This window comes from Solanum verrucosum, unplaced genomic scaffold (genome assembly GCF_900185275.1).
Source record: "Solanum verrucosum unplaced genomic scaffold, falcon-dt-bn FXZP01000140.1, whole genome shotgun sequence".
NCBI classification, from domain to species: domain Eukaryota; kingdom Viridiplantae; phylum Streptophyta; class Magnoliopsida; order Solanales; family Solanaceae; genus Solanum; species Solanum verrucosum.
This window is the reverse complement of record NW_026020112.1, coordinates 226,994-247,980: the sequence shown is the minus strand read 5'-3', so window position 1 is coordinate 247,980 and position 20,987 is coordinate 226,994. Positions and strand designations below refer to the sequence as shown.

The 20,987-nt window shown below is 36.6% G+C and overlaps 2 protein-coding genes across 2 annotated transcripts; both read left to right on the top strand.

Moving 5' to 3' along the window:
- Positions 1–980: 980 nt before the first annotated feature.
- Positions 981–15,469, top strand: LOC125825571 (uncharacterized). Its single transcript, XM_049504897.1, has 16 exons — positions 981–1,149; positions 2,409–2,507; positions 3,236–3,327; positions 3,620–3,720; positions 4,410–4,500; positions 7,773–7,831; positions 7,996–8,116; positions 8,189–8,257; positions 9,937–9,989; positions 10,072–10,180; positions 11,328–11,498; positions 11,572–11,730; positions 11,818–11,910; positions 13,884–14,066; positions 14,425–14,618; positions 14,822–15,469. The coding sequence occupies exons 1-16, from the start codon at positions 1,017–1,019 to the stop codon at positions 15,204–15,206; spliced, it is 2,112 nt and encodes a 703-aa protein (XP_049360854.1). The 5' UTR covers positions 981–1,016; the 3' UTR covers positions 15,207–15,469.
- A 1,019-nt stretch (positions 15,470–16,488) lies between these two features.
- LOC125825570 (protein ELC-like) lies at positions 16,489–17,965 on the top strand. The gene has a single exon (XM_049504896.1). It carries the CDS (start codon positions 16,603–16,605, stop codon positions 17,806–17,808), a length of 1,206 nt encoding a protein of 401 aa, XP_049360853.1. The 5' UTR covers positions 16,489–16,602; the 3' UTR covers positions 17,809–17,965.
- Positions 17,966–20,987: the final 3,022 nt, after the last annotated feature.

Sequence of the window (20,987 nt, the reverse complement as noted above, 5' to 3'; positions counted from 1 at the left end):
CTTTTTCTTCAAGCCTTTATAATCATCAACCCTTCCTTTCATTTTATGTTTTATATATTTGAAATAATCATTTTGTTAAAATAGTTAACTTTTGTTAACAATCATACCCTTCAAATGAATTAAAGGTTAAATATGCATAGTTAAATGATACAAGAACTAAACTAAACTTATATAATAATACAAGGACTGAAATTGTTAATTTCCCAATATTTAATAGACTAAAACTGCTTCTTTTTTTTTAGTTGAAAAATTAGAAGTACTAAAATTGCTCAAAGTATATAATTTAATGGACTACTTTAGACCTAACCAAATATAAAGGATATTTTTGTCATTTTTCCCACTAATTTAGTTTCTCCTAAAACCCTCCCTTCTCTCCTTTCTTTCTTTCCCAAAACCCTGTCCAAATTGGAACCAGCCGCTCGCTTCTAACAAACAATTTCACCGTGCCGCTGCCGGCTGCCACCACGACCGGCGTCCGGCGACACTCCGTAAGTTTTTGGTAGCCTAGATTTCTACTGTAACATTAGTATTCTCCTTAACTTTTTCAATTCATTTCAATGAACGACTACTTTTTTCATTCTCAAAAAAAATAGTTAGAAGTTTGAAAACGGTGTCTTTTCAATTTTTTTAATAAAAAAGACGTAGAAGGAGGCTGTTTGAAGCTAAATTGATATTTATTAGGTGAAAATAGTGGAATTGATATTTATTAGGTGAAAATAGTGGAATTAGCACTCGTTTATGTATTTATTCACTTGCTTAGAATCCCAGCTTAGCAACTGTCTCTGATATATTCTTCCTGGCTATTTTAGCAAGCTATTATATGATCTTATTTTGATTTGTGTTGTAATAGCTGGAAGTTTTGATAGCAATCCTTGTTTTAGTGAGTAAATACCATTTTTGTGAAAAATTTAATCTGAGACGTTCCTCTTGATTTATGAGGTATCCCATCACTGTCTCTGACATGGATTCATTATATCTAGAAAAAGGGTATTACTCTGTCTGCCAATTGAATTACAATGGCGTACCAAGGGGGAAACTTGAAGTCCACTGCTATAAATGGAGTGAAGATGTATACCGTTGCTGGCCAACACCGTTCTGTGGCTACATGGCTTGCTCCCAAGAAGCTCAGAGCTCTTCGTAAAGATCCAGGTATGCATTAGCCTCTTGCTTTCGCTTATTTACTTTCTTTTGGAAAAACATTTGGTGAATTATAGCAGCATTGTTATGTCTGGTAAAGAAAGTTTCAATCTTTGAAGGAAAAATTCTGGAATTGTGTACCAAAGATTGTTTTTCAATTGGGCTGTAATTTATATGAATGTGTTTTTGGATACCTTGTCTTTATATCATATGGTCTTCTGTGATGATTGATTCTTCACCTTTTTGGTTCCTTTTTTTTTTTTTTGAACGATATGCTAATGTAGATTTAGTTTGATGTTATTATTTGGTAAAATCATGTTATATCAATATGTTAAAAAATGTATACATTCCAGTTTTTGTAGTAAAAAAATACACTATACACTATAGATACAACCTTACCCCCAACCTTGTGAAGAGAGGTTGTTTCCGATAGACTCTCGGCTCAAGGAAAGCATATCAAGATCAAGTATAGAAAAGAAATACAGCCGTGAAGAAGAAAAACAAACATAGATATAACAAAATCAAAGAATAAGATAGTAGGGGAGTAATAAACAACACTGCTGACGTGAATTAGACAACGCTTGACTATCTACTAACCTTCTACCCTAATACTCAACCTCCATAACCTTCTAACTAGGGTCATGTCCTCGGTAAGCTACAATTGTGCCCCGTCCTATCTAATCACCTCTCCTAATACCTTTTCGGCTACCTCTACCTCTCCTTATGCCAATTAGAGTAGATCTCTTACACCTCCTCACTGGGGTATCTGAGAATCTCCTCTTCACAACCTGAATCATCTCAACCTCACCTCTCTCATCTTGTCCACCACAGAGGCCACTCCCACATGGTCCTAAATATCTTCGTTCCTAATCTTATCTCTCTGTAAGCCCACACATCCATTTCAAAATTCTCATTTCCGCTACTTGCAACTTCTGGACGTGCGGGTTCTTGACTGGCCAATACCCCGCTCCATATAAGTTATAACAGAGTTGGTGGTCTGACAACCACTTTATAAAGCTCACCTTTGAAGTCTTGGTGACACATTCTTATCACACAGCACGCCGATACAATGTGTAACAATTTGTTTGTTGCTGAACATCTCTAAGGAGTTCCTCTATATGAATGGACAGGATGGGTAAAATCCAATTGCATAGCTTGTGTAGTTCGGGCCAGCTATATGAATCCTAGATCCATGTTGCCATTTATACATATTTGGTATTGTAGGATATTATGGTTGTATTATGAAAGATATTTTCTCTCTCTTTTGGCAGGTTATATGCAAAGAGTGGATCTGATTCAAGATTTGAGATTTGAAACTGCAACAACAAGAATTAAAGTGACTCCTGATGGGGAGTATCTCATTGCATCAGGTGATTTTCTGCAGTTTGAGACATACTTATTTCTTTTGTATCATCAATTGATATACTGGACAACTTTTGTTTCCTTGAAATATTATGCTTTTGTTGAATGATCTCTCCTGGGTTATTGAGAAGTAACTACTTCTGAGTTATAGAAAGGCTTCACTATGCACTGCTGCTATTGAATGTGATATTCATGCATATTTATCCTTCTGTGTTGTATAAATGCAGTTATTTCTATGTAAACTGACTATTGTTTTTACATATAGAACAGGTGTATTATAAATATGTTGGTTCATTTTATTGGTTGTTGAAGCATTGAAATTAATCTTATTTCCTGTGTTGGTTGAGACTTATTCATGTTTAACCTGAACAAATAGCTTTCTTATATAAAATATCACACATGGGGAAGTAAACATTTACTGTTGTGCAATTGTTTGCCCCTCTATTAATCGAGACATGTATTAGATGAGTACAACAGCAACAGCTATGCCTCTACCTCAAGATAGGGTCAACTATATAAATCACCAGTTCATCACTGTTAATGTCTCCCCATTTAGGCCTGTCTTATTCAATAATTTTGGTTCTTTCACCAGTTTTTTCCCTATGTTTTCTGCTGGCATACAAATCTATAACAAACTAAAAGACCCCTTGTGAACATGTATTAGATGAGTAGATTCTTTCAGCTGCCCGGTATTTTCTATATTTTGTATCAGTTGATGACAATATTAATTTTTCAGGTATTTACCCACCACAAGTTAAAGTGTATGAGCTGCGGGAGCTGTCGTTGAAGTTTGAAAGGCATTTGGTGTCAGAGATTGTTAACTTTCAAGTACTGACTGCTTTCCCGCTCTCTCTTTGAAGTCTGCACACTTGCTACTACACCCAAAATAACAAAATTGTTTTTTATTTGTAGTACTTCTTTTTATGAACAATGCTTATGCTCTTTTGGGGTTTTTTCTGATTTTTTGCGCTTCGATAGTAAATGTTTATGCTTGTTCCCTGTTTTGGTTTTTCCTTTTTAGAAGCCAAAAACATGGAAACAAGTTCTGTTGTGTATTTCTTCTCTAATTAGTGTGGGAAATCTACACTGATGTATATTTCATGTTTGATATCTTTTGTAGGTCTTGGGTGATGACTACTCGAAAATAGCATTTCTCTGTGCTGATCGTTCTGTTTGCCTCCATGCAAAATATGGAAGTCACCATAAATTGCGGATTCCAAGGTCATACTTACATTTGTTTTCTCCTTATGTTCTGATCCATATGCTGCCTGCGATTTACTATACTGATGAAATGCAAAATTTAGAAAACAATGTATGTTAATTATCAAGAGTATCAACAAAACATTGAGCTGTCAGAAGGACTGTTTGTTTCCTCTAGCACTTACACTTGCACAATTGAAACAGGTTGAGTTAAGAACTCAATGTGTCACTACTATCAAGCTTGCGGAACCCTCTAGTGTTCTAGATATGCTATTCAACAGCTAAACCTGTTCCACTTGAAATCTTAGATTCCACTGGACCGAATCAGAGAATAAATATAATCTATGAATGTATCTGTAATAATTCTCCAAAGAAAGAAGGGTCTTAAGTGATATAAAGCCATAATAAATTGCGTCTCTTTCAGAGAAATTCAGTTAATCCTGAAGCTCCTCGTTTATACTGCTAGGTTCTGGAAGAAAGTTTATTCCCAGTGTTATTATCACTAGAAATCTTCTTGCTAATAAAAACAGAAAAAAGTTTACTCCCGTTGGTGATATATCAGAGTCCCAACTCTTCTAGTGCATGGCAGTAGGCATTTCATGGCCCTTTCCTTTCTGTTTCTGAAACTCGCTGTTGCTTATTTTCTGTATGAACTATATCATCTTTAAATGCCAGCTTAAGATCACTTATATGCTCTCCTGTTTCTTTAGGATGGGAAGGGATATTATATATGATAGCTGGTCTTGTGATTTGCTTTGTGCTGCCTCATCACCAGATCTCTACAGAATAAATTTAGAGCAGGTTTTTCTCTTGCCTCTTGCTTTCTTCAATGTATAGATGGTTTTGCTTAGTTCACCTTAGTTTAAGTATTTGAACCATTCATGTATTTCAATGAATTAATAGGGAAGTGGCAAATTTTTCATCAAAATTACTAAATTTTTTCGGTTTATCAAAAAAATTATTAAATTTTCTCAAAATGGTTAAACTGAACTTGTAATGGCGTCTGTTTCTCTACAACAGAAATGAGTAATATGTGCAAGCCTATATTGAGTTAGACTTCTGCTTTATGTGTGTCAATGAATAAAAAATTTTGTTCCTATTTCCAATTTCTTGCTATTGGTAGATGGCATCATGCTTGGGTTGTTTTTTAATGTATAATTGTGTAGATGTTAACTTTGTCGATTGTCATTATTGATCTTTTTTGGTCCTAATTGAAGGAAAAAAAACTAATTTGAATAAAATTTTAGCAAAATTTCAGATGATAATCAGTGTTGTCAAAAACGCGCTTAAGTCCTGAAGCAAGACGCAAAACATGTTTAGTGCTTCGCTCGCTTAATGTGTGCTTCCATGTCTTCATCAAGGCTCTAAGTCATGCTTTTTCTTGCTAACGAGCCCTTCCTGTAGAGGCTGTTCTAAACAATTGATATTTCACTTTATCGTAATTTTATTTTTCAATCTCTCTGGTCATATATTTGTTATTCATGCTTATTATTAGTGTTGGGTATTTTTTTCTCCATCTGCGCCTTTTTTCATTGAAGCTCACACTTTATTTGTGCTTTGTACTTAAAGCCCAACGGACCTTAAGATTTTTTTTCCCGGTGCTTTTCACTTTTAATAACACAGACGATAATCAGGAAACATTTTATGGTGAAAACTGAGACATGTGACGTAAAAAAGTCTAGGACAGAAAATAAGAAGAAAGATTTGTTATGTGGATAATTCAACTAAGACATTTTTGTAAAGGCTCTTCTGAATGAGCTTTAAGTTATGCAATGGTAAGTTTAGCAGAGTCATTGTAAGGGTCTATCTTCCATTATGACTTCCAAGTTCCAATAGATTGTAGGCTTCGAGATGAAATTTCATTTTCATATGACAAATTCGATAGTTGCCACTGGTGATGGTTTCTTGGATATTCAAAGCGAATCGTTGCATCCATACTTGAAGGTTAAAAATAAGTATGGTCTAAGATTAATTCAAAATAGCTGTTTGAAGGCAAAAGAAAAACCGTACATTGCCTTAAACTGGATGCATTTATTTGATTGCTTCTTGGTGCAAACTAGTTTTTGTACCAGAAATAGATGATATTTCATCGCCGGGGTAGCATTGAGGTTATAGTGGAATATTCTGTGTTGGTTCGGAATATCTTGAGTGATGCCAGGCACCATGAAGGAGTTAATGTTTAGTTGGGAGGGAATCACACGGCTTGGAATGTTGCTTAACCCTCACATTTGCTGGTTGTTTGGAGAGAAGAAATAGGAGAGCCTTTCTAAGTGTGGAGGTGAATTTCTACAATTGAGTAGTAGTCTCTTATCCCTTGTTTCTTCCTGGTTCAACTATGAAGTTCAGAAAACCATATCTTTTTTGCAGGTTTTCTATTTTTTAATGCTTGTATACATGCGTGTTTTTTTGTGCCCAAACATTTTAATAAAAATATTTACTTCATCAAAAAACACTAAACAAGTCACCTCACAAATGTGGCCCTATTCCTTAGTCTGACTGAAACCAAGTGGACAGTGCCGGAGCACACAACAGATCTTCACAAATTGTTGGATTAGGAGAGGAGGCAACAATAGTCTCAGAAGAAATGGCGGAGAATCATCCCACCCTGTATATGGTAGACAAAATGGAAAGAAAGATACAATAGATGTTTTGAAGATAGTGATAGTCGTATTCATAAGATCAAATGGAGTTGTAGTATAACCTTTTATTTTTGGTGTAAGAAAAAGTAGAGGAAGCTGAACAGTTAGTAGATCTGCTAGGATCATTGTAATTGATTAGTCTTTGTTGAATAATCCACCACTTTTTGGAGGTCTCCAGCATATCCTTAATGCTGTGGAGTACATTGCCATTTTCAAAAAAGAAAAACACTGAACAACTATTTTTCTTGCTAACCAACAACAACAGATGCAATACTCAACAACACCTCCTAAATTGTGTAAAAAAAATTTAATTGTTGAAGTCCTCTTGTTTTAATTTCTGTTGTGAATGTACCACATCCATTTATGGTTTTGCCAAAATTCTTATGAACAAACACACACATAGACGTATGTATCTGGAAAGTTGTTAAAGCTCTTCCGCTACCTATACATTTTTCGTGGTATCTAGTGTTCAGGTGATTTGGATTGGGCTTTAGATACCAATATGTTGTTGATCCAAAAGTTAGGGTAGGCCAAGAAAGAAAAAAGGAGAAAGGATTAGTATGTTTTGTATCAGCAACTAATAGGGATGGATGAGAAGAGAACGGCAAGTCTATGTAATCTAGCTACTTGGTGCAATCTTGTCGATATGTATGATGAGGAAACACTGGTAGACTTTCTTGAATTTTTGCAAAATTGAGCTCCATGAAACATTCAACAGTTGTAAAAGAAGTTGGAATATCAGAGATGCCTACACTAGTTGGAGCTCTATGGAAGTTAGAAAATCCATCAGGAAAATCTGGATCATGACCCCAGCTTGTATTTTTTGGGTTATTTGGAATGAAAGAAACAGGAGATTTTTCGATGGAGTTTTAACTCCAATTTGTAAGCTTAAGACTAGTTGTTTGGTTAACCTTTTTAGCTGGGCCAACTTTTCCCCTGTAAATAACTTAGATCACTGCCTGCATTTTGTCAGCTCCTCAGCGCAAGTTTTTTGTTCTTACTAAGCTGATAGATCCCCCCCCCCTTTTTGTATCTTTGCGTGTACTGGATGCCTTAATGAAATCTCACTTCATAAAAAAAATAAATTCAGCATTGTCTTGGTGCTGGAGTCATTTGAATAAAGCTTTATTATGTTATGCAAAAAAAAAAAGAGGGGAAGAAAGAGTGGTTATACGTATTGAGATTCACCTAGATTTCCTTGGCATTGACCCCACATGTAAATGGAGTTTCAGGGTGTTATTATTATCTGCTACATATTTAGAAGGCAAATGAAAATGAAGACCAGTTATGTGCAGAGTCCTAACTTCTATGGCCTAAAGTTGGATGTTGAATTTTTGTTGTCCTAAAAAGTTGGAAATTATTCAAGGCTTTCCCCTTTATAGCGCTGATGTTTTGCTTGTATGGTTTACTGAGGCTGTCATATTCAACTAACAGGGACGCTTTCTTTCCTCACTGAGCACACAATCCCCAGCACTTAATGTGGTTTCACGGAGGTTAGAAGCTGATTTTACTTTGCTTACCTGACTGGTGTTTTAAAATCCATTTCCCCTTTTTGTTTTTTAAAAAAGACCCTCTTTTTGGCTTTTTTTAGCTTTGTTAAGCCTCAGTCTGGCTGTTTCTTCTGTAATCTTTTGGTGTCTTTTCTTCTGCACTTTAGCAAGGTCCATGGACTAGTTGCTTGTGGAGGGGAGGATGGTGCCCTCGAATGCTTTGACATGAGAGCAAGATCTTCAGTTGGTAGGATAAATGCTGTTGCACCTGCTGGGGATGGGGACCAGGTAGTTTTCTGCTTTAGTAGTTGGATAAACATTATTTTTCCAGTGATTGCTAACGATATGCATAAATTACAGGAGGTTACTGCAATAGAGTTCGAGGGAGATGGAGGTTACCTCATGGCTGTTGGAAGTAGTGATGGAAAGGTATAATGGAAGGAAATACAGTTAAGAGAATTTGACTAACTTTGTGGTGATTTTAGTGAATGTTGTGTCTCATGTTTTGGTTGGAAAAAATATTTTTGATTGTCATTTTGGGAGTTTGGTCTTTTTTTTGTTATTTTGTTATTTTGGTTGACACTAAAAAGAAACTTGTGAGAACTGTTGCTCCCATCCCATGGGAAATTCCTTCTGATTTTGTCTGACTCATGCTCCAGTCTCCACCTTTTTAGAGAGGGAAATAGGAACATGAAATATGTGGGCATGCTATCAAGAACACTGTTGATGAGGGTTAACTTGCCACCCGTGGGCAGGTCTTTCATCTGCCATGATGCAAGTCTCTTCTCAAACCTCTCTATGATTCCATTCCAAATTTCACAGTTCTTGAATTTCACCCCCAATGAAAGACCTAAATAGGTTGTAGGAAGTGAACCAATAGTGCATCCCATAATACTAGATAGCTCTTCTAGGTCAGGCACATGGGGCCCTGATAGAGCCTCAAAAAGTAACAGAGTCAGGTTCCAGTAGATCACTTGTGATATGTCTGCCTCAGAAAAAATTAAGGTATCATCAACATACAACATGTGTGAGACAGTGACTGTGATCCCAGTCTTTGAGCCGACACTTGAAACCCTCGATCCAGTCCATTTGCCTAGCCTTTTCAGGCATTTTACTAAGACCTTCCATGGCTAAATTAAATAGAAATGGTGAAAGTGAATCACCCTGTCTGATCCCTTTCTGTGGGGAGAAGAATCCCACAGGCCCTCGGTTAACAATCACTGAATACTCTACTGCTGTGATACAAAACTTGGTCCACTTTATCCATCTATCCCCAAACCCCATCTTCCTTAGGATAGATTATAGATCATGTTACCAGTTTCAAAGAAAAAAAGGATAGATAATAGATAAGACCAATTGCGCTGATCAAAAACCTCTCTTTATCCAGTTTTCACATGATACCCCAGGCTCACCACTTTTGGACCTCCAATCTAGGACCTCATTGGCAATAATGCTGCATTAGTAATTGTTCGATGCTTGATGAAGGCATTCTGGTGAAGACTAGTTTCCCAATTAACAACTTCAACCTTTATTCTAAAAGCTTGGCTAGGAATTAGGATCTTGTGCAGTGTACCCATGAGACGTATAGGTCTAAAGTCTCTAAGCTCAACAACCCCCTTCCTTTCGGGAATCAGTGCAATGGAAAAGACATTGCAAGATTTGACCATGTAACACTGCTGGTGGAAATGGTTGATGGCTCCCATTACCTCTGGTTTAATGAAGTCCCATGACTTCGGAAAGAATGCCATAGTAAGTCCATCAAGGCTAGGTGCTTTGTTTGGTGCACATGGCCGAATTACATGTACCTCTTCTTCCTCAAATACATTCTCTAGCAGCTCACTCTCCTCTTGATATACTGGCCACATCATCAAAGTTAGCATTGTGTCTCTGACTCATTCTCAGTGTAGAGGTTCTGATAAAAATTCAGAATCTCTTCTTGCAAAGGTTTTATTTTTGCTGTATATAATGTTGGTCTCAAAATGATTTTAAATGGTGAACCATTGTAAATGAGGATTTATATAGCCGACCCTAACTTGTCTGGAACTGAGGCATAGTAAATTTTGTGTCTTCTGTGATCAAGATGCTTAACTGTATGTTATAATGCGCAGGTTCTGATTTATGATTTGCGTTCTTCTCAACCTATGCGGATAAAGGATCATATGTAAGTTTACTTAGGCCAACTTTACCATTTAAAGTGATTCTTGTTCTTTGTTTCTTATTTGCATTGTGACAATATTATATAGGTATGGGAGCCCAATACTGAACATTAAGTGGCATAAAACGCTCAACACTGAACGAACAAAGTTAATAACTGCTGACAGCCACATTGTTAGGGTTTGGGACCCCGAGACGGTATGCAAGTCTTTGATCCTCTTTAATGATACTTGTCATTTTAATTAGTATTTTGCTATTTGAGACAAGATTATTTTTTTTATTGTATTTATATTTTGAACAAGAGTGCAGTACTCGCTATACTTTGGCCTTTGTTTTTTCTGCTGTGTTTTACTGTGTGTGAAGTTATTAATGAATTGATTCAGCGAAGGAATCAAGAGTTAATATTCAGTCGCAAGGGTGTCTTGCAGATATAGGAAAAAAAGGAAAAAGAAGGAAAGTGTAAAAAGAAAGAATGAGAACGGGAAGGATTTGACAAAGGCTTAAATTCTTTTTAAGAAAAATGTTGTTATTTAATTTGGCATATTCATCATTTTCAGTTGTTTTAATCTGCAACATCTGTCAAACTTCAAGCTTCCCTTTAGCAGTTCTACTTATATTGTGAGGACATTGTTCTCTTGACGTGATTTTGTTCTTCTTGGGGCCAAATGACTTTCCTTTGATGCACTAGAAGTTTGAGTGGTCTTTACTCTTTAGAGGTCATATTTCTTTAGATTTAAGCTATGAATTGGGTTGATATGATTTTTGGACGGATTAGTGACCTTGGGAGTCGGGATTGTTTAATTGCTATGTAACTTGAGAAGACACTGATAATACAACATTCAACGTACTCAGTGTAATCCCACAAATGGGGTCTAGGGAGGGGAGAGTGTACGCAAATCTTACCCCTACCTCGGGAATGTAGAGTGTTTCCGAAAATAGAATAAGATACTGATAATAGAACCTTTATGCTGGGAATATAGTGAAACAATAGATGAACGAAGGTATAACATTAGAGCTCTTAGGTGTATCATCACAATCAAAAGAATGTTATGTTTTATATATATTATGGTGGTTATTCGAGAAACAACAGGTTTTCATCATGACAAGGACACAAAGTATGTTGAATAACAACTTTTGCACCATGAAATCTAGGTTATCTGCTTTTGTGCCCCTTTTGACCTGCCACAGGAAATCATACAATTAATATTTGTTGTTATCTGCATTAGTCTGATAATAATGTTCACATATGAGGTGGTGGAGAACTAAATAGACATCACCCAGAATAGTTGCTTACATTTCTGAATTTTAATCTAAGTTTCACTTTTGGTCCTGGAAACTGTTACAGGGAGAAGGCATGACAAGCATTGAACCGACAGGTGGGAGAATCAACGATTTGTGTGCATTCACTGGCAGTGGATTGATGTTGTTGGCTCTTGACTCTAGTCAAATACCTTCATATTTCATACCTTCTCTGGGACCTGCGCCCAAGTGGTGTTCTTACCTTGAAAACCTGACGGTGTGATTGTGCTCCTTGTTTTGTACCTTCTCATGCCAAAGAAAATGGTGATCCTAATTTGATGTATTTGCAGGAAGAGCTTGAGGAGCAACCCCAAACAACTATTTATGATGATTATAAATTTCTGACAAAGGAAGATCTGGAAAAGTTGAATTTGACCAATTTGATTGGAACCAATCTTCTAAGAGCTTATATGCATGGTTACTTCATCGATTATCGGCTGTATAAAAAGGTGACAATCAGAATAATTTTGTTTATTAACTTTATAAGATTGGCCTTGTGATTGAACTTATGTGCATGTTGTGCTTTGCTTTTCCAGGCACACGCAGCGTCAAATCCGTTTGCTTATGATGAGTATATAGAGCAGCGGAAGAAGGAAAAATTCGAAAAAGAGCGTGATAGTCGTATCACGGTTAGTTCCATAATGTGTGGGATATACTTTTTTGCAAGTGCACATGTACCATATCTTTTCCTATTCACTACTTTTTGCACTAGCATCAAGTGAAACACATTCATTTGTCCCTTCATTTCAATTTATTATTTGGCCTTGGGTGTTTTCCTTCTGAAGATTTTCCATTAATAACAACAGCTTACAACGAATGTATAAGAATACTGTTTCATGTTACTTGTCCCAGCGGTTAGACATTAAAAGCCAAAATTTATGCTTGTGCCTGCACATGCATATAATGGTGGTCTAGTGACACTGCATCTATAACCTGTTTGATATTCCTTGCCAGTCAATAATTTTTATAGTGCGGGCCATGCACTTGTTGGAGGTTATTGAAAACTGAACAGTCTCCTTTTTCAACTATGGTCTGATTGTCTCCGAAGCTGAAGATTTATATCAATATACGCTTGTCATTTAACTTGCATGTAAGAGAAAACACTATAATAGGAAGTAGCGCAGTGTGTTTGTTTATCATTAGTTTGGTAAAAGGGGTTTTCAGTTTCTATACAATAGAAACCAAGTTTGCCTTATTACTCACAGTTCAGCTCGGTTTTGAGCTGAAATGATATGATTTACTCATGAGGAGATGTAGCTTTCACAGCCGGTGCAAGGTCCACTTGCTTAAGCATATAGCTGAAAACCTGGTACCAATTGTTGGTGGGAGGTGACAGGTATCCCGTGAATTACCTAATTCAACTAAATGTTGGACTAATTTTGAAAACTCTGCCGAGTAAAATAGACTTTCACTAGTTGACCAGGAAACCCTGAGAAAGAAAAGGTGAGGTAAGGTAATCTGACTCAACTTCCTCTTAAGTTTTTAAAGATAATACCCAATTTGAGTTTTGTTTCCTTGAGGATGGCTGCCTCTGGGATTGGGTTATAGCTCAGTTAGTGAACTTGGTGGAAGGTTCAATTCCCACCGTGTGTTCTCCATCCCTTCCCTTCATAATTTATTTAAAGAACAAAAAAAGACAGGAAAAGATGGCTGAATCTGAGAGCTAACAATAAACATAAAGGAATGAGTTGATGCAGAAACTGGCACAGGAAGAGAGACGAGAGAACAAGTCACTGCTAGGATGTGATAGGTCTTGTGGTCGAAGACAGCATGAGCCATGACAGCTGCCGGGGCTGGGTGAGGTTGGGGATTGGGAGGATTCAGTATAGACGGGAAGAAAAGAGAAGCCAACTTCTATGTTCTGATGGGCTTCATGAGTTTTTACTTTAAATAAGAGATATTAAGAGCATTTTCCCCATAAAATAGAAGAAAAAAAGAAACAAAAGTTTTGTGGCATCTGGATTTGGGACGAGATTAATATTCAGGACTTGTGGATCACCTGTTAGGTGTCTGTGTAATTTAGCAAACTAAATTTTAATATCGGCGGAAATTCTCCTAATGGGAACTAAGACAGGTACAAGTCCTAAGGACTTGGTCACACTCACCAGCCATCTGTGTAAGCAACACAAGTTAAGTGCAGGTTTGGACTAAGGATTCTTTTGTGTGGTGCTGTGGGATTTTCTTGTGCTCTAGTAATGATCTTTGAAATTGCCACGATAATTCATGTCAATCAACTGGCATCAGATAAATAATACCATATGCCAGAGAATTGTGAGTTTTTCTCTTGGAGTTAGTGTCAGCAGAAGATTAGAAAGATTGTCCTTTGTGCTTCATATTGTTCAAAGATTCAAAATCAGATGGCTGTTACATGTCTGCCAATAAGGCACTACAAGTATATCAGTAGTCGTTTCTGCTCATGGTTCTTGTTGTGAAATTTACTTTTATGTTTTCACTGCAATCAAAGTTGTGGGTTTCTTGAACTGAATGAAAAGGGTTAGACAGGTTTCTTACTTAACCAGAACTCCACATGTATATCTCATTTAAAAGAGAATTTCTACTTTTTTAAAGAATATCTATCTTTACATTCTGTATCACTTTGCAGATTAAGAGGAGGCTTCCCAAAGTTAATCGCACTCTGATTGAACAACTTCTTGAGAATGAGGAAGCTGAGAATGTGAAGGAGGATGTTGATGACGTTGATGCGAAGAAGACATCAAAGAAGAAGAAAGGACTGACCATGGACGTTCTTGAAGATGAACGTTTCAAACGCATCATTGAAAATAAGGTATACATATTATTTACTAAGATTCACTTACCTGATGTTTAATAACCAGTACAGATTATCATCAGAATAGTTTGGCTGAAAAATAATTACATTGCTTGAACTAATAATCTGGTAGAATGATGAGCTAGCTTTCTTCTATTTTGGTAAGTATATTGATGAAGCATTTTCCACAAGAAGACTATGTTACCTGAATTTATCTGAAGTACTCTTTAGATGTACCTGATAATTTTTTTTTTAAGCAATTGTTATTATATTTGCAAACTCTTCTACCAAAAAAAAGTTTACGTTCTTTAAAAAGAAAGTTTCTGCCAGATCCCAACATCCTTCAACTTTTTGATGTATTTTGGTTTTCCTACAGGACTTTGAAATTGAAGAAGATTCTCATGAGTATCGGGCATTGCACCCTATGCCTTCCTTAAAACGACCATCTTTAGTGGAAGAACATTTTGAGCCTGTGATGGAAGGTGAGGAGGCTAGTAATTCTGATGCACAATCATCAGAAGATGAACAAGTAAATGACAAAAATTCTAGAAAGAAGGCCAGAGTTCCGAGGTAAGAAATCAACGAATGCCCTCCTAATTCATACCACGTTTAGACTAATTTATTATGCACCATGCTACAAGTGATGAAGTTCAAGTAGTAACAGTTGGCTCATGATAACGGGGATGTTTAACTTCTTACATTGACAAGTTTTTGCATGGGTTTATACAAATTGTGAATATAGCTGTATGTCTCACTATCCTTTAAAATTTCAGAATGTATGAAGTCAAGGATGATAGGCATGCAGAAGCATTCTCAAACCATCTTTCACTTGCAAAAGAGGATGCTCTTTCACTAGGTGAAAGGGTTGCAGGATTGTCAAATGGCAGAGCTTCCCATGATATGAACAATATTAAGGTTGGTCCTGGAGGTTCGAGAGAAGTTTCATTTTTTTCCAGGAGCTCAGCCAAGTATGTGGAAGATGATGGAGAGAAGGAAACACGAACCGAAAAGAGAAGAGGGGTCCAGTCCTTAAAACTGAAGCCTGAGAGATCAGGTTTTCAGGGGTCGGGTTCTCGAGGCCGGGGGAGAGGAGGAAGAGGTCGTGGAATGGGCAGAGGAAGAGGCACAGGAAGAGGTAGAGGAAGAGGGAGAGGATAATTTTTTCATCCAGTATTAACAAATTTTGTGTCAAAGGGATGCTATTTCTTTTTCCTTGATGGTGTATTTTTATAAGTAACTAGTTTTTTGACACGTGTATCGCTCCTGTAGTGATTGTACAATATAAATCGATCATCAAACATTAAATCAAAAAGTTCAACAAAATTGTTTGCATGTAGTGCTCCTGTAGTGATTGTACAATATAAATTGCGTCTTGTAAGTGTTACTTTTTTGACAAGGAATCAACTCAAATATACTTTTTTTGTTCCAAAGTAGGTTACTTTAGTAAAATAATTTTATTTCAAAATAAGAGTCTATCTTAAGAAATTTATTAAAGTAGATTTCCCCCATTTTTGTATTATAGACCAAGTATCTATTTTCTTTCTGTATACGTTTCTCTTTCTAGTATAGATTATGATCATTTTTTAGTATTCTATTTATTGTGTCACAACAATTAGAAATTTAGAATCTACATCTTTAGATCAAAGTAGGGTCTAGTTGTTGGAATAATAGTATCTATAGCTATTTACGTCCTTACTATTAGTAAAATTGGTGAATTAAGTGTTTTTGCTGTCAGTAAAATTGGTGTATTAAGTGAAGGTACAAAAAGAGGAATTCAAAACTTTGATAAACAAAAACCTACATAGCAATTTCAATGCTACGCCTTGAACAACTTGGACACTCGGCCTTCTCTCATAAATAATTTATTACGACTGTAAAACCAAGTTAGTCATAATCCATATTTCATTATTGGATTGATACTATCAATTCATTTCAACTATAAGAAAAAGAAATTTACTCCTACTCCCTCTGTTCCTAATTATTTGTCCACTTTCCTTTTTTTAGTTGTCCCTAATTACTTGTCAATTTTAACAAATCAAGAAAGAACAATTTTTTTTACCTATTATACCCTCAATTAATTACTTTGAAAATTGTAGAATTTCTTGAAAATTTTAAATTATTCACTTCATAATTAATAGGGGTAAAATAGTAAACTCACTATGTCAATAATTATTTTCTTAATAAATGTGTCAATTCAAAAATGAATAACTAATTAAAGACAGAGGAATTATTTAATAGCAATAATTAAGTATATATAGTATTCATTAATTTCCTAATGAACATGATTTTTGTTGAAGAAACAAAAGAAACATAAATTATATATCATATGAATTACTAATTTCTTAATGAACTTGATTTTTTCTAACCTTAACTAAAGGAGTATATGTCGACTCTTCCACTCTCCCCCGTTGGTTAATTTCCCAGTTATTTCATCAAATAACTCTTTCTACAATCTACACGCCGTACGCGTTACACTATCTCTCGAAGCAACCTCAAACTTCTTTCTCTCTTAAAATAAAAATTCATTCCCTTCTTCATCTTCAAATCTGCTTCAATGGAGCCTCCAAATCCCCAACAATTTCAGCAATTTCTCAGCAGCGTTCTCTCTCAGCGTGGCCCATCTGCACTTCCTTATGCTGAAGATGTCAAATGGCTGATCCGTCAACATCTTCTTTCTTTAATCGATATTTACCCTTCTCTTCAGCCGAAAACTGCTTCATTTACTCATAATGATGGAAGGACTGTGAATCTATTGCAAGCTGTAGGTACTGTTCCGATGGTTTATCTAGATCGTCCGTATAATATTCCGGTGATTATTTGGTTGATGGAATCTTACCCACGTCATCTGCCTTTGGTTTTTGTGAATCCGACTAGGGATATGGTTATTAAAAAACCTCATCCGTTTGTGAATCCATCTGGGGTTGTGTCGATTCCGTATTTGCAGAATTGGATATACCCTAGTTCGAATCTTGTTGAATTGGTTCGTAATTTGAGTCATTTTTTTGGAAGGGATCCTCCGCTTTATGCGAAAGTACAAGTACATCCATCAAACCCTAACCCTAGTCCTAGGCCTACTCCTACCCCTCATCCTCCGCCTAGTACGAGTTTTCCTAATCACAGTTCGCCAGTTGGGTCATCTGGGATTCGGCCGGCGATACCTCCTAGGCCAGTTCAACAACCACCTTATGGTGCAGTGAAACAGGATGATTGGGAGGATGTTTTTAGGCGGAACGCGACAGATAAGCTGCTTGTTGACTTGCATAATGATATAGTTGGGTTGAGGAATGCACAGGAGAAGGATATGGATGGGTTGTTTAATGCTCAGGGAGTGTTGAAGCAGCGGGAGGAGCAGTTGAAACAAGGGTTAAAGGAAATGCAGGATGAGAAAGAGGGGTTGGAGCAGCAATTACAGATGGTTTTGATGAATAGTGATGTATTAGAGGGATGGCTGAGGGAGAATGAGGGGAAAGTGACCAATTTAGGGAATGTGGATGTGGATACGGCCTTTGAGCCATGTGATAGTCTTTCCAAGCAGATGCTCGATTGCACGGCGTCAGATTTGGCATTAGAGGATGTGATTTATTCGTTGGACAAAGTTATACAGGGTGGGGCAATACCATTTGACCAGTACTTGAGGAACATAAGGTTGTTATCGCGTGAGCAATTCTTTCATCGTGCTACAGCATCAAAAGTTAGGGCTGCTCAGATGCAGGCTCAAGTTGCTAATATGGCTGCTAGAACATCACAATATGCATTGTGATAGACATCTGATCACTTGCAGGTGTGTTTGCAACAGACTGAAGGTCAATATATTTCTAGATTGGTTACTTGTGAATAATCTGTCAATGTGCTATAGCTTTATCAATAGATTTTGGCACTACATTTTGGCGTGGGTGTTTAATTGGTATTTATTGGTTGTATCATTTTGTTACCAAAAGTAGAATCACATAAAAGGGATTTTCCCTACAATGATATCCACGATTTTCATTTCTGTCAAGTCATCCCATTTCTATGAGATTGTGATTTTGGACCAAGATTAGTGTTCTGTCACTCTCCCAAAAAAGAGTAGTAAGAGGTTCCAACTCTCTTGTCTTCTGCTTTAGTCTCTGCAGTTAGCCTGTTTTTTGGATGGATGTCTATACCGAGGAATCATTTCAAACCACTGTTATGGCGATCAACATTCTGTTCAAATACATATGCATATCTTTGTGTACTTGTCTATCTAGCAATGTAGCATGTTCTATATAGGTGTTTCTCAAGCACTTTGTGTTGTATATGAAATCATAAAGTTTCTCCATCTGATGTTATTTGTCTAAACACAGAGTTCAAAGATGTGTGACTTATATAGTTAGTGATAGCGGAACATATTACAGCAATAGTTGAGAAGTTAGTTTAATATATATAACATTTGAAATAGTTAACTGAATTCGGTTTATTGAAATCTGCAGAGAAATAGAATGTATCAAAATTTTGGAACGTTCTAAATATGAAAAATGTCATATGAATTGGAATATTGTGTATGCATTTGGGTATAATTCTTGCTTTCTAGTGTACTAGTGTATTGGAAATTCAGGAAAACGGTAAGTACCCAAGCTAACTCGTCCCGAGTTTTCAGTTACACACCTGTACTTTGTAGGATCTTATTAAACCTTACTATTCCGAAGTGAAATAAAAACCCCTCCAAGTGTTGGCGTGGCGGAAAAGTGAGTTTGTGTGTGTAGATGACTGCATGCTTGAAATCTTGGTTTCTTGTTTAATGGGTTCATTTCAAGAAAGTTAACCCCCTACAAAATGCAGGTGTCTAACAGCAAACCTGGGAGTACTCATGCCTTCTCCCTGCCATTCAAATGAAATGGCTACATCCATTTGCTGTGCCATGTAATCACACTCATAATCCAAAACCAGGAACTTGTGTGGCTCTTAAACCATATTATGAATTACATACATCATTATAGAGCAGGTAGCTTAGACTTTAGACTTTACAAAAAAAGGTACTTAGTTTAGAGAATCACTAGATTTATATAGACATCGTTACACGTTAAACTATAAAATGTATTTGAGGTAGTTTATCCGTAGTCTTTCATGGACCACTAGCTCTTTTGCTCGTTTTCTAATTTTTTGGCTGGGAGCCTCAGTAGTCAACACCTAAACCTTCCATGTTTACTTGGTACACCTCCATCAAAAACTTTTCACCCACATCTTGGCATTGCTGCAATTACGGAACTTTTCAACCCCACAGTGGGTTCTAATTTACTAATCACATGTTTCTATTTTCGGAACATCACATATAGACTTTTTTGAGGGAGAATCACTCTGCAGGGGTCTCCTGTGTGTTGGATCCTCCAAAGTAGTGCATTTTTGGAGAATCCAACACGGATGCGGAAACATTTTTGGAGAGTCCAAGCAACATAGCCTGCCATTGCTAATAATTAGAATGACTTGTGGTGTTGTACTATTCTTTATATGGGGGATGAATTTGGCTTCAAGTTGAGGGTCTAAGGAGTGGAGGACCTTTTGAAATGATTAAGTTCTGACCATTTCAGTTGGAAAATGGAATCCGAAGAATGTTAGGGTTTTAACTTTTATTGGAATATGTCCCAGGCATTTTGATCTAGAAGACTTGAGATCAAGTCATGCTCACCGCTATTGTTCGTTCAGGCGCAAAAGCCTGGGATGCTCTCCAGACACGAGACATTATCTTGAAGTGAAGTTTCGAGTTCTTCATGTACTATTGACACTAGCTGCAAACTGCGTAAAACCATTGGATACTTTTGACACAAGTTGTAAATTGAGTAGAAAAATTAAGAGACATATGGTACTTGTTTTGCTTATTGTTTGCATGATGATACTCCCTCTCTTGCTGTCATACTAAAAAGTCATTATCCAGGTGAAACATATACTTGTGGTAACATATTACCTTCTGTTGCTTAACGACTGCCTGCTTATGCCAGTTTGACACGATGATTTTTTTAAATAGGTATGCTAACATATATTATTTTAAAAGGTCATTATCCAGGTGAAACATATACTAGAGACAGTTATCATGTTTATCAAATAGTGCGAAGTGTTTCTCAGATGGTAGGGCTACTCTGTTGCTTTTGGTTTGGTCCTAGACAACTCAGTTGATCAGTGTGGATGCTTGAGTTTTGTTTTTCAAACTTGTGCGTCTTCTGTGCCATGCATGATGCAACTTTCATATCAGCAGTGCAGTTTGATCTTGTTCCTCCAAAAAAGAAACAGAGTCCGTCCTTTGAGTCTGTTAAGTAACACAGGTATCTACACACACCTGTACGCTCATTGTATGTGCGCGTGTATAAGCAAATTGTACAAGTATGTACTTGAGAGAAAAGGTCTCAACTCTTTGAAAAATATAGAGCACATTTAACTAAGTGTTGGAAGAAACTAACAGTCAATAAAGTAATGATAATAGGTAACACCTTTCTCACTGCACGAGCAAATCCATACTATTAATGTAAATGTGACCTTAACGGCCTTAAGCAATTATTGGCTCCAAGAACAAAAGCAAGCACTGAGACAACTCTGAACAAAGAAATGATACATTTAAAGTGAAGTGGAAAGGAAATTTCCTAAGGCCTAACCCAACAATAATGTACGTACTAAATTGTTTTAACTTATGACTTAAAACAAATATTTAGCCCCTTAACCTATACTATGTCAAGGGGAATAAACAATTCATAGATAATAATAAAAGTTCGTGTTTGTTCTATTTCCACAATATAATTTGGCAACAGAGAGGGCTAGTTGGAACCTAGCCTTTCTCGTGTGGAGTCAAACTGAGGCAGTTGAATATAATAAAAATAGGTTACAACAGACCAAGAGTGCCAAGTATTGTATCTTATAGACCTTTTTTCTTGCCATCAGCTATGCACTGATCTGCCCAGGCCCAGCAATACGACTTGAGCACTATGGGAAACATTG